A 14,997-nucleotide genomic window follows, 5' to 3' on the forward strand; every position below is an offset into this window, starting at 1 on the left:
GTGATGGAGGCTCCGTGGTTGCATTTGTGTAATTTATATGTGTATATAATGGGTTTCCACTATGTCGCAGCTTTTATCTTTGTGTGTAGGCAATATAAAGTTTATGAAGTTATAAGAAGCATGATTATTCCTTCTTAGTTCTAACTTTTGGCTAGCTTGCTATTAGATTTTCTGGGGATTGGGTAGAATGCTGGAGAGGTTTTCCTTACTTTAGTACCAGGGAGGCTTTGTGTTTAGCTCATCTCACTCTTCATAATCACAGATTTTGCTAAACATCTTGTAGAATGTGGGCTGTGTACACATTTCTATATTTATGGGTAAAAATTATAATATTGAATAAATTGGAATTTTGTGAAGATTACAAGAGTAAGATAAAAGAAGTTTTGCTATTAATTTTTGTAAAAAGATTTAAAATTGTAGTTTTCACTCTTCAGAAGTAAGTGTGGAGATTAAATGATGATATTAAACATTAACTTTTGTCATTTAATACCTATTCTTAAAGTTTATTTTGAGAGACAGTGAGTCTGCACATGAGTGGGGGAGGAGCAGAAAGAGAGGGAGAGAGAGAATCCCAATAGGCTCTGCACTGTCAGCATGGAGCCTGACATGGGGCTGTATCCCACGAACCGCCACAAACTGAGAGATCATGACCAGAGCCGAAATCAAGAGTTAGACCTTAACTGATGAGCTACCCAGGTGCCCCCATTTAATACATACTTAGAAGAAGATTGCTGAATTTGTGTATATTATCTGATGACTGAGAAGTTAATTTTGCTATGGAAGGAAGATATGGTGGTGTATGGATGACAAAGAGAAGGATTGCTGAATCAAAGCAAATAAAAATTAGTAGTTTGTGAGAAAGTGATTGTAGAGAGACATTCATTCCAGAATGTTTTCAAGTTGATCAACTAAATATTCTTGGAAATAGATAATATAAAGTTGTTAAAAATGGCAACATTTTTTAATTTAATATTTCTGAAAGATTAAGGTTTATTTTACAAATATATAAAATATTTCTTATTCAGTTGTAAGGTATTATTAATATAAAATGGTTGAATTTTAAGTTTAATTGTAAATTTTTATTGCAAATGCAGAATATAATTATTCTAATGATTGTTCTTCTATTGTATTTAATTAAACTTTGTTTAAATTGATTTCTCTCATTTAAAACTTAAAAAATGTAAAAAATTTTTTTCTTTCTGAAACTAATATATTGACTAAAAATTTTTCAGTACCACTTTATTAGTCTAACATGGAATGTTCTTTTTTTTTAAATTTTTTTTTTTCTTTTCAACGTTTATTTATTTTTGGGACAGAGAGAGACAGAGCATGAATGGGGGAGGGGCAGAGAGAGAGGGAGACACAGAATCGGAAGCAGGCTCCAGGCTCCGAGCCATCAGCCCAGAGCCTGACGCGGGGCTCGAACTCACGGAGCGCGAGATCGTGACCTGGCTGAAGTCGGACGCTTAACCGACTGCGCCACCCAGGCGCCCCAAACATGGAATATTCTTTAGTCTAGCTATGGAATACTTAATTGTCCATGTGAAAGATGTTTATCCTTTTCAAGATGCTACAGTTGATTACTTTTTAGATTTTTTTCTCTCTCTGTTTTCTCCTATTACTACCATAATTAGAATACTGAACATTTTATATTCTGGAGATGTACTTAGTTTGCCTTCTCCCCTCCTTCTTCTAGGCCACCAAGATTAATGGGAGAAGGTTTTGTGGTGATGCAGTCAAATGATGTTGACATCTACTACTACATGGATGAACCAGGTATTACTCTTCTAAAGTGTGTTTCGTAGCTACAATTCTCTTTCTTCTATGAAATATTGATATTTAATAATGATGTCTTAAGTCTCCTTAGTTACGATAAAATAAATATCAATAAATGGTAAATGTGGATGTAAGAATGCTTACCTAAAGAATGTCTGTGTCATTTGTCAAAAATTGAATATTTATTTCAGACCAAAGGAGAACAATTTAGGAATCTTTGGTTCAATTCTGGTTTTACAAGTATACCTCAAAAATTGTGAATGTAAATGACCTTGGGTGAAAACCTTTAGAGAATGTGGTGACAGTTAAGGTAGTTTACACTGCTTAAGAAAAAAAATCATAGTATATTAGATTTGAGGCTTGAAGTTTAAGGATTGAAATCTAGCTGGTTAGAGTACTTCACAGGTGGTTTGAGTTTTATAAAAGTAGCTAACCATTAGATTTTTACCTGTTTTTACCTACTTCTGGCCTTTTTATGCCTTTCATGGGATTTGTGAGGTCAGGGTATTTTCAAAATGAAACTAGAATGTTATTTGCCTTTTTCACCATATTGACACTATTGGTACAAAAGCAATAATGGGTAAGCTGATGGTACTTTAGCATGTACTGTTAATCACTGTCTTTTTCACTGCCACACATTTATAGTAGAACAACAAATCCCAGTATCACTTTAAAATGTCTTTGATTAAGCAGTAATAATTATTTTTATCAAATCTTGACCCTTGAGTAATCTTTTCAATATTTGGTGTGATAAAATGGCAAGTACATATAATGCAAATGCACAGTATACCAAAGTATACTGATGTTTGGAGGAAAAGCACTTGGATAGTTGAGTTCTAACCCACACTATTTGCTCTTTTCATGGAGCACTGGTTTCACTTGAAGGAGCAGCTAGGGACAAACTATGATTTTGAGTTTTCATATAAAAATTAGAATTTTAGAAAATTTGGGGCTGCCACTGTGAGTGGGAGGATTTTTCTGATGAGACCAACAGTGATATTAACAAATTGATTTTTAAAATGTTTAATAATTAAGTTTATCAATATTTGGGAAACATATGTCTCTGTGAACCAGTATTTTCCAAATGCATGATATTACAAAGTCATGCCATGGTTAAAAGATCTATTCAAAGTATAAGAGAGATAAGTAAATTTTAATGTATCAGGGTACAAAAAATGCAGTGATAGGGTTTCAGATTCCACATTGCAACTAACTTGTAAGAAACTACCACATGCTGAGTTTTGGTGTAGTGTCAGAGAAGAATACCCAAAATTATCTGCAAAAGCTATTAAAATACCTATTTGTTTGAGGCTAGGTTTTCTTTATATCCTTGAACAACAGATTAAATACAGAAGCAGCTATGCGAATTCACTTATTTTCTATTAAGCTGGACGTTAAAGAGATTTGCCAAAATAAAAACAATGCCAACACTTATTACCAAATTAATTTGTTTTTGAAAATATGGTGGTTATTTTTCATTGAAAAGTATTTTCATTAAAAATGGAATTAAAATTTCATTTTTAAAAAAAATTTTTCATATTCTCATTAAATTTTATTAAGCATTTCATTATTTCAACATGTAGTTAGTTTAGTTTTATTAAACATGTCAACATGTAGTGAGTTCTTTGTTACTTTAAAAGTAAAGTTTATAAAAATTTCTCAATTTCAATTTTGAATGCAGTAAATTTTGATAGAGATAACACCAAAAAAACCCACTTTGCATCTTCAGTAATTTTATGACTGTAAAGAATTACTGAGATCAAAAAATTTTTAGAACTCTTGATCTAGGGAATCTTTTAACAGTAATTTTAAGTAATTGCCTCTATATTGTGTATTCTGCAATACAGGACTTGTTCCAGAAGAAGCAGAAGAAAATACTGAAGGAGAAATGAGCAGTGAGGATTGCAAATTACAAGATTTGCCTCCATGTTGGGGATTGGATATAGTTTGTGGTAAAGGAACAGATTTCAACTATGGGCCATGGGCCGATAGGCAGAGGTACTTGAGTAAATTATATTTATAGTCAGTCTTTAAGTGTATTAAGACAACACTATAATTTTTATAAAAAGTAGCTTAATATTTTTATAAGATATTTTATTATGGCGGGGTAAGGTATCACTAAACATTTTAATTCAAATTATAACTTGTTTGTAGAGAAATTGGCATAAGCAAATTCATTCTAAAGGAGGGGCTAATTCATTAGAAAAATGGTGAAAGAAGAGCATATTTATTGATTCCTATGTTTTGTCTTTTGTGTATAATCAATGAATATGCCTGGAGTTGTTGGGGCTGTGGAGATTCAGAGATAAAAGACATCTATCATTCAGTTTTAGTGAGGAAAAAGAAACGGAAGTGTTCTATTAAGTGCTGTAAGAGAGGTAAAGGAAAAGCCTCAATGAAGAACTTAGAAAGGTACTGTACTAGTTTGCCAAGACTGGCGTGACAAAGTACCACAGACTGTGTGGTTTAAACAACAGACATTATTCACAGTTTTGGAGGTTAGACTTCTTAGATCAAAGTGTTGGTAGATTTGGTTCCTTCTGAGGGTGGCTGTGAGGAAAGAGTGCATTCAAGGCTTTTCTCCTTGGCTTGTTGATGGCCATCTTCTCTCTGGCCTTCCCATGGTCTTCCCTTTTGTATGTCTTGTAGGCCTCCCTGTCCACATTTCCTTGTCTTAGAAGAACCCCAGTCATATTGGATTAGGGCCCACTGTGATGGCCTCATTTTAACTTAATAACTCTCTAAAGATCCTATCTCCAAACATTAAATTCTCAAGTCCTCAAGATTGGAAGTTCAACATATGAATTTTTAGGGGGACATAGTTCTTCCCATAACAGATACATAATTCATCAGAGGAGAGAAGAATTGGGGAAGACTTTTTAGTAGAGGTAACGTGTAAGTTGAATTTTGAAACCTAAGTAGGAGTTAGCCAAGAAAGGAAGAGGAGTACAAATAATGGAGGCAAAAGAAGAGTTCTGCAAATGCATGATGACAGTGGAGATTTGTCTTAAAGTTTCTATAGTTTGTTAGGAGATTTGTAGATAGTTAAGATATAGAAATTTTATAGTAGAGGTAATGGACAGTGTCTGAAAATTTTTTTTTATGTTTTATTCATTCTGTTAATTTTGAAGTAATTCTAATTTTGATATTTTTTCTACTTAATGAAGAATTTTAAGCAAAGAAGGGGACATTTACCACTAATTATGAAAGAACATGTAAATTTTTATATAAATAGACATTGCCTAAAGTTTAGTTTTTTTGTTCATAAATTAGTTTGAATGGAGAAATGCAAGGTAAATTGTTCACTGAAGCAGGTATTACTGGGCCATTGATGGACTAATGAAGAGTGCTGATAGTGACTTGATAATACTGACTCTTTTAATACTTGTTTTAAAAAATGCTTTCTACTCAGCACTGTTAGAAGAAGTATATACTTGTTAACTGGAATGTTCTGTTAATCTTGGTATCTCTAGTATGTAGGAATATCTGCCCCATTAAATATGGGTAATATGCTAATACAGTACTTCATTGAGTTCTGGGTTAGGTTATTTGTTAGACTTGAAAGTAAACAACTTAAAATTTCAGGTTAGAAAACAAATGCTTTTCAAATTACTGGATTAAAAATTTCCTTTTATGATAAGGTTTTTCCTGTATTACGGGAAGAATACAGCCATGCTGTATATACAGTGGAATAGTTGGAAATTAGGGTTTTTACATCCCATTAAGTAACAGTTACAAAATGTTATATTTGAAAGGAAAAAATTAAAAATCACTGTTTTTTAATGCAGATACATAAATTATTTTTGCATTTCTAAGACTTCAATAAAGTGTGATTATTTTTAAATTATATTAATTTTATTACATTAAAAAATATTAGAATATATTTACATGAAAATCCAAACAAATTCTTTTACTGTATAACCGTATTCACTTCTGAGGTGATCTTTGTATTACATAGAGAAATGACAATGAAGTTAATATAAAAGAAAAATTTGCTTTATGAACTGTTTTCAGTCGATCTTGCCATGCTAGGAGAGAACAGCAATACCTTTTTTAATCTGGACTTAGCAAAATATCCATGTTTATTTAAAAAACAGAAAAGAAAAAAGAAAAGTTATTGTAATACTTTGCTTCTCACTTACATGTACAAATGGTGCATTTCCTCAATTGTATCCATTTCCTTTTCTTCTTCCCCATTTTGAGTTTCTATATAAATATGAATTATAATCAGAAGTGAATAGTAAAGTCAGTTTTCTTAGCATCTGCTAAGACGTAAGAAATTTAGGAAGAAATTTTAACTACTTTGCTATTGGATGGTTTCCTCAGTTTTGTGAAGTTTTTGATTTCTGATGTAGAATGACTTTTTAGCTTGTTGATTTTGACTTCATTTCTCCCACCTTTACATGATTTTCTGAATCTAAGATATTCAGCTTTTCCTTCATGATATTTTCTTAGAGTTTTCATGACAGAGTTTTTATGAGATTTGTACTTAATCCTTAGATGATAATTACAATAATGCAAACATTCCTGACATTGTCTAGTTTCTTACTGCTTTCACGTAAGTACTTTCATTATATTTCACAATTGATTCTCATAACCGAGTGAGGTACACAGGACAGGTATGGTAAACTTATTATACCTTTGAGAAAATGGAGATGCAGAGAGGTTCAGTGATTTGGGCAAGATGATGCTATAACATCTAGAGCTGAGATTCAAACCAACCCTTTAAGTCCACTGTTCTTTTCATTATATCCTGCTACCCACCAAATAGTCCATTTTCATCTAATGATCATATTGAATTTTTTTTTGTCTTTTTTGTCTTTAATAGTCTTAGTTTTATATATCTGTGTGTTGTAGCCAAAACATTTGCAGGACTTTATTTTCTTTTCACACACACTTAATCATGGCAAGTTAATAGTCTATGATGGGTGAGTTGGAAAATTTTGTTCTGCTCATCTAATTTTTCCCAATCTTATTTATTCCAAGTAGCATTTTCTGTTACTGGCAACTCTGTTTTCAACCCTTCCTGAAAGGGCACCTTCTCTGAATTATGAATAACATTACATAATTTTGACTGACATAGGAGACTGAAATAGAAATTCTTTGGGTTCTTTCATCTTTGTTAAATAATGAGGGGAGGCAAATGCATTAGAGCTTAGCTTCTTTACTTTTTAGAGATCTATTGCTCTGTAGACTCTTACTGATAGCATATTGATTAAAAAATAATGATTATGAGGGGCGTCTGGGTGGCTCAGTCGGTTGAGCATCGACTTTGGCTCAGGTCATGATCTCGTGGTTTGTGAGTCCAAGCCCCACATCAAGCTCACTGCTGTCAGTCGGAGCCTGCTTTGGATCCTCTGTCCCCCTCTCTCTCTGACCTTCTCCTGCTTGCACCTTCTCTCTCAAAAATAAGTAAAAACATTAAAAAAATTTTTAAAAATGATTATGAAAATAATAGAAATAATAGCCGTTTTTTCCGTCAGCATGTACTGCCAAGTCTTTTCCATGTATGCTGTCATTTAATCATCAGATCTATTCTGTGACACCAGTTATTCCTATTTTATAGACAAGAAAGCAGGTCAAGTGTCCTCAGAAGGGTGAAGTAACTCAACCAGAGTGGAATAATGACTCCAATTACACCATCCTCCTTCAGTTCTTTCTTTGCCTTTTGGACGATTGATATACTTGTAGACAGAAATTAAAAGTCTTTAATTTCTCACAGAATACTTGAATAGTGAATAGTGCAAATTTGTTCTTGTCTAGATTCATTTGACAATAGTATATTAAGTACTCAAAGCTTGTTGCTTTCTGGAAGTGTAAAACATTGGAGAAAACAGTCTTTTGATTTTTATTGAAAAGAAATTAGAGTAGGTTTCTTTTGTGACTTAATTTTTTTCTATTTCATGTCCAATTGTTAAATGAGATAGCAATGATAGTACAAAGTTAGAATACTGATATTGCACCCTTATAAATGTAATTTTGCTTGAATAACAAGTTATTCTTTCTACCTCCTTATATAGAGATTGTTTATGGAAGTTTTTCTTCCCACCTGATTATCAAGTTCTGAAAGTTTCTGAAATTGCACAGCCTGGGAGACCACGACAGATTCTTGCTTTTGAACTGCGAATGAATATTATTGCAGATGCTACAATTGATTTGCTATTTACCAAAAATAGGGTAATTATTGAAATAATATACTAGAAAATAGTGTCTAAAATTTGAACATTATTTCCTAGGGTCTTTTTCTTGTGACTAGTTCTATACTTAGATTCATTTCTATGAGCTCCTACCACCTTCCCCCTGCAATAATTATACGTATTGCTTTCATTAAGTGCCAAAAGTAGAAAAAATTAGTAATAGACCTTCCTTCTGTAGTCTCATTCATTTTCTCCCTTTACTCCTGGCCAAATTACTTTAGTGTATTTTTGGTAAAACTTTGAACTTTTGTTCTTAGGAACTTTTAATACCTATTTAATATTGATGATTATATTTTGTCTGTGATAATAACTGAAAAGGAAAAATGGGAGTATAATTAGTGAGAAAATAATTGTTTTATGTGAATTAATTTTTTTCTTTTGGTAGGAAACAAATGCTGTACATGTAAATGTAGGAGCTGGGTCATATTTAGAAATTAATATTCCAATGACAGTTGAGGAAAACGGTAAGCTGAAATGATTACTTTTCTATTTTAAATGATTAATAGAGGAATAATTAATACATAAATAATAGTTTGCTAGCCTATTTAGACTAACATTAATGGGGTTTTCTTTTTCAGCTTTCTATTACATTTACTTAACAGTACATATTACATAATTAAATTATTTGTGCACCGAGAGAGAAGGGAAAAAAATTTTAATTAAGTTAGGTCTTATGCTTTCATTATACCCTATACTTCTATTTTGTAAGACTTGGCATAATTTGTTTAACATATGTTTTCCCTATTAGTCTGTTGCTCTGTGAGAGCAAGTGCTGTGTCTTTTTTTTAAACTGATGCAAATTGGGTGCTGAACCCAGTACCTGACACATGGTATGTGGGCAGTACTTGATTGAATGACTGATAGGTTTTGTTTTAGGTTACACTGTTCATAGATTTTGTCAGAGAGTAAACCTGGTACTTTGAACAATATAGCTTTAAAAAGCAGAACATTTCATATTTAAAACACTAAATAATACTCTGGACCTAATCTAAATTCATTATGCATTTGAAATTTGGACTCTGATACAAGTTAATAATGTGATTAGATACATTTTGTTAAATTTATCAAAATATTATAAAGGCTTCTTCATTTTTTCTTCCTCTTCCTATCCTTTTGTTGTATTTGTAGTTGAGAGTAATTAAAATGAAATTATGCTTTATTTATTCACTTCCTTCAGAGTATAGAGAATAGCAGCTTACCCATATTTTGAAGTCACTAATCAACAATGTTACTATGGCTAAGTATAATTAGAGTAATTTTTGTATCATTCCTGGCTCTCTTTACTTGTTTCTGTCAACTTTTTTTTGTCGCTGGTGTAAGAAAAAGGCTGGTAGAAGTTAACTACATTTATTAGCTTTCGTATACAGGTAGTAATTGCGTCTGCCTGCTTAGATAATCAGTTGTGAAACGGTGACTGAGAATGGCATAGTGTATCTTTTCCCTGTAACTTTGAGGCTATTTAAATGAAGAGTTAAACCTTACATTTGCTAGTTTTTAAAAGAGTAATCATACTGAGTCTTGAGATTCTTGTCAGATGCTTGAGATTCTCTAGGACTGGTTGATTGAGAGTAGTGCATTGGAAAAAAAATCTTTAGGCTAGTCTTAATTACAGATACATATTAGGAGGAAAAAGACAGTTGGCATTTGCACAAAGTTGAGAATGGTTCTCTTAAGGGAGTGTTTCTACAACTTGTAAACTGATATTGCACATAGGAAATATTTGTGCCAATTTTTTTGTACAATTATGTGTGCACAGGGGTAAGGGAGCCTCTGAGGGCTGAGGGGGTCAGTATTTCAAGCATACTTACTGTGAATTCTTTTAAGATGACTGAGAGGAAAAATAGACTTAAGTCTTAGACATTAGCAAAATATAATTCAAATATATTTAAATTTTTTTTCAGAGATTCAAGCGTTTGAAAAGACATGCCCAGAGCAGGATGAATTTTGAACTAGCCATATAATAATGACCATTGTGTTAGTGTGCTTAGAAGGGCAGCCCTTCAAGAAAAGAAGTGAAATAATCTATGCTTTTCTGTTTTTGTTTAGAATGGGGCTATGTTGTTTGCTAACTGTCATTACATAAGGAATATCTGTTTAGAAACTATCATCACATATATAAGTTACAGTTGAAAATGATGAAAATAGATACCGTTGAGTCCGGGGGGGAAGAAAAGACATGGGAATCATCTTTAATATTTAAAAACTGTCATTTAGAGAGTAGACTTACAGTTTTGCACTGGAAAGCAAAATCAGGATGGATACTCTATGAAGATGGAACTTGCCTCCTTTAGAGCTGTCCAAAATGAGAAAGGTCACCTATTAGGTAGCAAGCTCCCCTCATTGGGGTGTATTTATATAGTGTCTGGTCACCATTTTTTAGGGATTCCTTCTTTGGGTGGTGATGGGGGTTGTTTACAGTACAAATTTTTAATGATATATATATTTTTTTAGGTTCTTAATTTTTATGTTTTCACTAACTAGGTTACACTCCTGCCATTAAAGGACAGCTCTTACATGTTGATGCCACCACCAGCATGCAATACCGCACCCTCTTAGAAGCAGAAATGTTAGCAGTAAGTCTAGAGTATACGTTGATATGTATACATATATAAAATATGAATTTGATTTTAATTTTTAATACAAAATTTTAATGACCAGGAAGTCATTAAATGGTTCACCTCATTCAAGAACCACCAAGTGCTCTTGGCCCTATTTTGTGAAGCGGAGTAGATTTCCAGTGCTGTGGACTGTGTTTGACATCTCTCTTTTGCTCTGCTTCTGCTTTTGGGCTAAGTGAATATAAGGCGCAGTGCTAACATGGTTTTGGTCTTTAGAAATATGAAAAGTTGTTACAATATTATTTTTAAACTTCATTTTATGACTAGACTAATTCCTATGTTGTAAATAAGATAATCTTTCACTATGTTTCTGGCCCCATTGGATTCTTTCTTATGGCTTAATATGTCATTTTGCTTTTTACTTGGTGAATGAGGTAAAAAGAAGAAAATTTTATTGATACCTTAGAGTGCTCCATATTATAAAGAATATATGAATGTTTATGATTAAAATCACAGATTGGAGACTTGTTTCATTAATCAGTCAGATTCTTTATCAGGGACACTAAAAATAATATCAAAAGCCACTATCTAGAATGGCTGATATTAAGAGAGGATTCTTTTATAAGATGGTATCATTGGGTCCTTAATTGTTTAAAAAAAAAAGCATCTATATTTATAGATGATATATATGTAAAGTAAGAGGAAAATTTTACAATTACCAAGAATATATTGAATATCATAAATGTATATTAAACTGGCATATTCAGCATTTTAATGAATTCCTGAGCTCTTGCTGGTAAATAGTGCTGCAATAATGCTTTTCCTGGTCAGGCAGCTCTTGCCCAACTTTGATAGGTGTAATACATAACAAAGCACCATGTCAGATCAATAATTACCAAACTTCCAAATGGGAACCTGGGAGGCACTGGTGACCACACATCTGTGTGATAGTATATGCATTGTGCTCCACATCCCCAACCCTGAGACTCACATAACCGATTAGATTTAAGGAGGAATGAAGAATATTGGCTATTACTCTGTTAGTTTAGCTAGAGTACAGTATCAAAACTGTAGCCTGATTTGTTGTTCTTAAAGTTTTCTGGCCACATCATGGCTTAGTATTTCAAGGAGCTAGATGTAACCATGGATACTGATGTTTAGTCACATTAATATTAAAATCTTTGAGGGATCTTCTGTTCATCTCAGCAGGAAAATAAGTTTTAATTACTCACTAGTGTGTGTGTGAGTTTATTTCTAGTGCTGTTCACACAATATCACATTGTAAGCTCTAACATTTTTACTTAACGTTTTGTTTGCAGTTCCACATCAATGCCAGTTACCCCCGAATATGGAACATGCCACAGACATGGCAGTGTGAATTAGAAGTTTATAAAGCCACCTACCACTTCATCTTTGCACAGAAGAACTTCTTTACTGGTAACTTTCTAATAAATGTAAATACAGTGAAATTTATTACAGTGAACTTTTTTATATTCAGTAAGTTTTGCTTTTAGATTCAACCTGGGGATTTGATGATAGAGTTCATAGTTTATTTTACACTTCTTTTTGAGCTAAGCATATAAAAGGGAAAATTTAAATATATTTTGTTTTTTCTTTTACCTCAAACAAGGAAAAGATGAACCCAAAATTGGGCTTAGGAAAAAAAATGAAAGAACTCATCTTAGGTACTTTGTGTCAGTCTAGTGGGGAATAATTTGGGGAGGATGAATTAATTTCTTTCTTTACCTGAGTTAGGCATCAGCATGGTTTCATTATTTTGTTTCAATTATTGTAATCTACAAAAGGTGTATTCAAATAGTCAAGTATGTTGTTTTTTAATTTTTCTTTAAGTATGGTTGACACGTTACATTTGTTTTGGTATACAACATGGTGATTCAACAACTCCATATATTATGCTGTGCTCACCGCAAGTGTAGCTACACTTTGTCACCAATGATATTAGAATGCCGTTGACTGTATTACCTTTGCTGTGCCTTTCATTCTCATGACTTGCTCATTCCATTACTAAAAGCCTGTAACTCTCACTCCCCTTCAACTATTATCCTCATCTCTTTACCCCCTTCCCCTCTGGCAGCCATCAATTTGTTTTCTGTAGTTATGGATCTGTCTCCGCTCTTTGTGTTTGTTTGTTAGATTCCACATGCATATGGTATTTGTCTTTCTTTGTCTGATTTATATCACTTAGTGTATACCCTCTAAGTCTGCCTATGTTGCTACAAATGACAAAATTTAATTCTTTTTTATGGCTGTGTAATATTCCTCTGTGTGTGTGTGTGTGTGTGTGTGTGTGTGTGTGTGTGTGTACACCCCAGATCTTTATTCATCTATTGTGGGCACTTAGTTTGCTTTGATTTCTTGGATATTGGAAATAAAGCTGCAATAAACATAGGGGTGCTATGAGTTATGTTTTCATTTTCTTTGAGTAAATACCCAGTAGTGGAATTACTGGATCATATGATATTTCTATTTTTACGTTTTTGAGGAACCTCCATACTGTTTTCCACAGTGGCTGTACCAATTTACATTCCCATACCACCAAGGATATGTTATTTTGTATCTGGAGCCGCTACTTACTCCTTTCTGTTGGCATGGATATTGAGTTAATGTTATCGTTAGTTGGAAAAAATTCCTTTATTTCTTGAAGCATATTATAATAGCTACTCATATTATATGGGTAGGGAACATACCTATATGGGTATGGGTTTAGGAACATGTTGTCTTGGTCTCTAACAGAAATATAACTACATAAAAATAAGTTATATTTATAGAACCTTCCCATAAAAAGTTTAAACAAAATTGGTGTGATTTGCCAGGGTCAGTGGCTACCCCAGAGCATCTAATATTTGCTTTACTGACTGCTGCATTTATCGATCCATCCATCACTCCCTCTCAGTCATCTGATTAAATATCTATATTACAAGCATCTGATCTGTTCTGTGTACTACTAGATAATTAGGGATTTAGTATTAAGGTATTCATAGATAGTCTGGCCCTGACTTTATTTACTAGCAATATAACGTTGGCCAAATTATCTAATTATTTAACCTTCTGTTTCCTTATCTGTGAAGTAGAGATAATAATTTCTACCCTAATTTTGCTATTGCTAGAGTTTGGAAATTTTATAATGCCATTATTACAATTTGTTCAATCATAAGTCTTTTATATTCGTTTTCTAGTTTGACTGGGAACTTTATTATGAGGACTTGATGGAATGCTTCTGCATTCCTGGAGTTATAGAATTCTTCAAGGCTTAAGTCAGAGTGCCAATAGTAGAAATTATAACAAAATCCCTGGCAAGTTAAACTTTTGTCAGTGAAGTTGAACGTTGACTATAAGTACTCCTCAATTCAGATTTATGAAAAAAAAATAGTTAAAACTTAATAGTGCATCTTATATATCTCTGTTCTAAGAAATTTGCATATTGTTGAATCCTTATAATAATTCCTGAGATCGATGTTATTGTTATCCTTGTTTTACAGATGAGGAAAGTAAGTTACAGTGTGGTCAAACAGTTTGTTCAGGGTCATACAACTAGTAAGTCTGTCAAGCTAGTATTTCAACCCAGGTAGTCTGGCTCAAGAATATGTTATATATATAGCTTCTTCGGCTGTAGCCATTTCCCTTTCACTTAAGATTTTGTATTTTTTAACTTTGCTAAGCTTTTATTTAAAAAAAAATAAAGTTTATTTACTTTGAGAGAGAGAGAGAGAAAAGAGAAAGGGCAGAGAGAGATGGAGAGAGAGAACCCTGCACAGGCTCCATGTTGTCAGTACATAGCCCAATGTGGGGCTCCATTCCATGAATAGCGATATTATGCCTTGAGTTGAAATCAAGAGTCAGATGCTTAACCGACTGAGCCACCCAGGCATGCCACTTTGTTAACCTTTTAAAATAGATTCCTATTTTCAAGCATTTAATCCTTCACATTTCACATTCTTAGACATTAGCAGTACTAAAAATAGTTTGATTAGATTATTCCTCAAGATACAAAATTTTTAATTTTGGAGTAACACTTTCGTTTAGACTGAGCATTGTATTAGTCACTTTTAAACAGCCAAGTACACATTTCACAAATTACAATCATCTTTTCCCTAAATTATTTTCTTTATCTCTAATCTTTAAGTTTATACCTATTGCAATTCATTTTTTTTTTCTACAATTTATTTGGAGAAATTTAAAGAAAACAGAAAGGTACAAAACGTAAGTTCTCATATCGCAGAGTTTATAGCTCTAACATTTAGTCATATTTCTTCTATTGCTTTCTAGAATCCTTTAAAAACTAATTTATTCTTTAATAAGGATGACTATTGTAGAGTAGTATAGGTTTAGCCTGGGAGTGAACATACTTAGTCATAGTGTTTGAATTGCTTTTCTCTTCACTCAGTTTTATATTTCCCTATTGACAGAATTCTGTAGAAAGTACCTTATCTAATTTGGAATGAGGG

At 32.8% G+C, this 14,997-nt stretch overlaps 1 protein-coding gene across 5 annotated transcripts in view; it reads left to right on the forward strand.

Annotated features, from left to right (window-relative positions):
• The window catches only part of BLTP1 (bridge-like lipid transfer protein family member 1), a 211,637-nt gene that overhangs the window by 40,074 nt on the left and 156,566 nt on the right, over positions 1 to 14,997 (forward strand). For all 5 annotated transcript variants that reach the window (XM_047091912.1, XM_047091908.1, XM_047091911.1 and 2 more), the window contains exons 10-15: positions 1,697 to 1,776; positions 3,624 to 3,774; positions 7,797 to 7,953; positions 8,359 to 8,437; positions 10,455 to 10,546; positions 11,851 to 11,968. In XM_047091912.1, coding sequence (XP_046947868.1) covers positions 1,697 to 1,776; positions 3,624 to 3,774; positions 7,797 to 7,953; positions 8,359 to 8,437; positions 10,455 to 10,546; positions 11,851 to 11,968 — 677 coding nt within the window. The remainder of the gene's footprint in view (positions 1 to 1,696; positions 1,777 to 3,623; positions 3,775 to 7,796; positions 7,954 to 8,358; positions 8,438 to 10,454; positions 10,547 to 11,850; positions 11,969 to 14,997) is intronic.

The sequence above is a fragment of the Lynx rufus genome, unplaced genomic scaffold, assembly GCF_022079265.1.
Source record: "Lynx rufus isolate CCGP_SWC_20201006 ecotype Redwood Valley unplaced genomic scaffold, mLynRuf1.p SCAF_3, whole genome shotgun sequence".
Classification (NCBI taxonomy): Eukaryota; Metazoa; Chordata; class Mammalia; order Carnivora; family Felidae; genus Lynx; species Lynx rufus.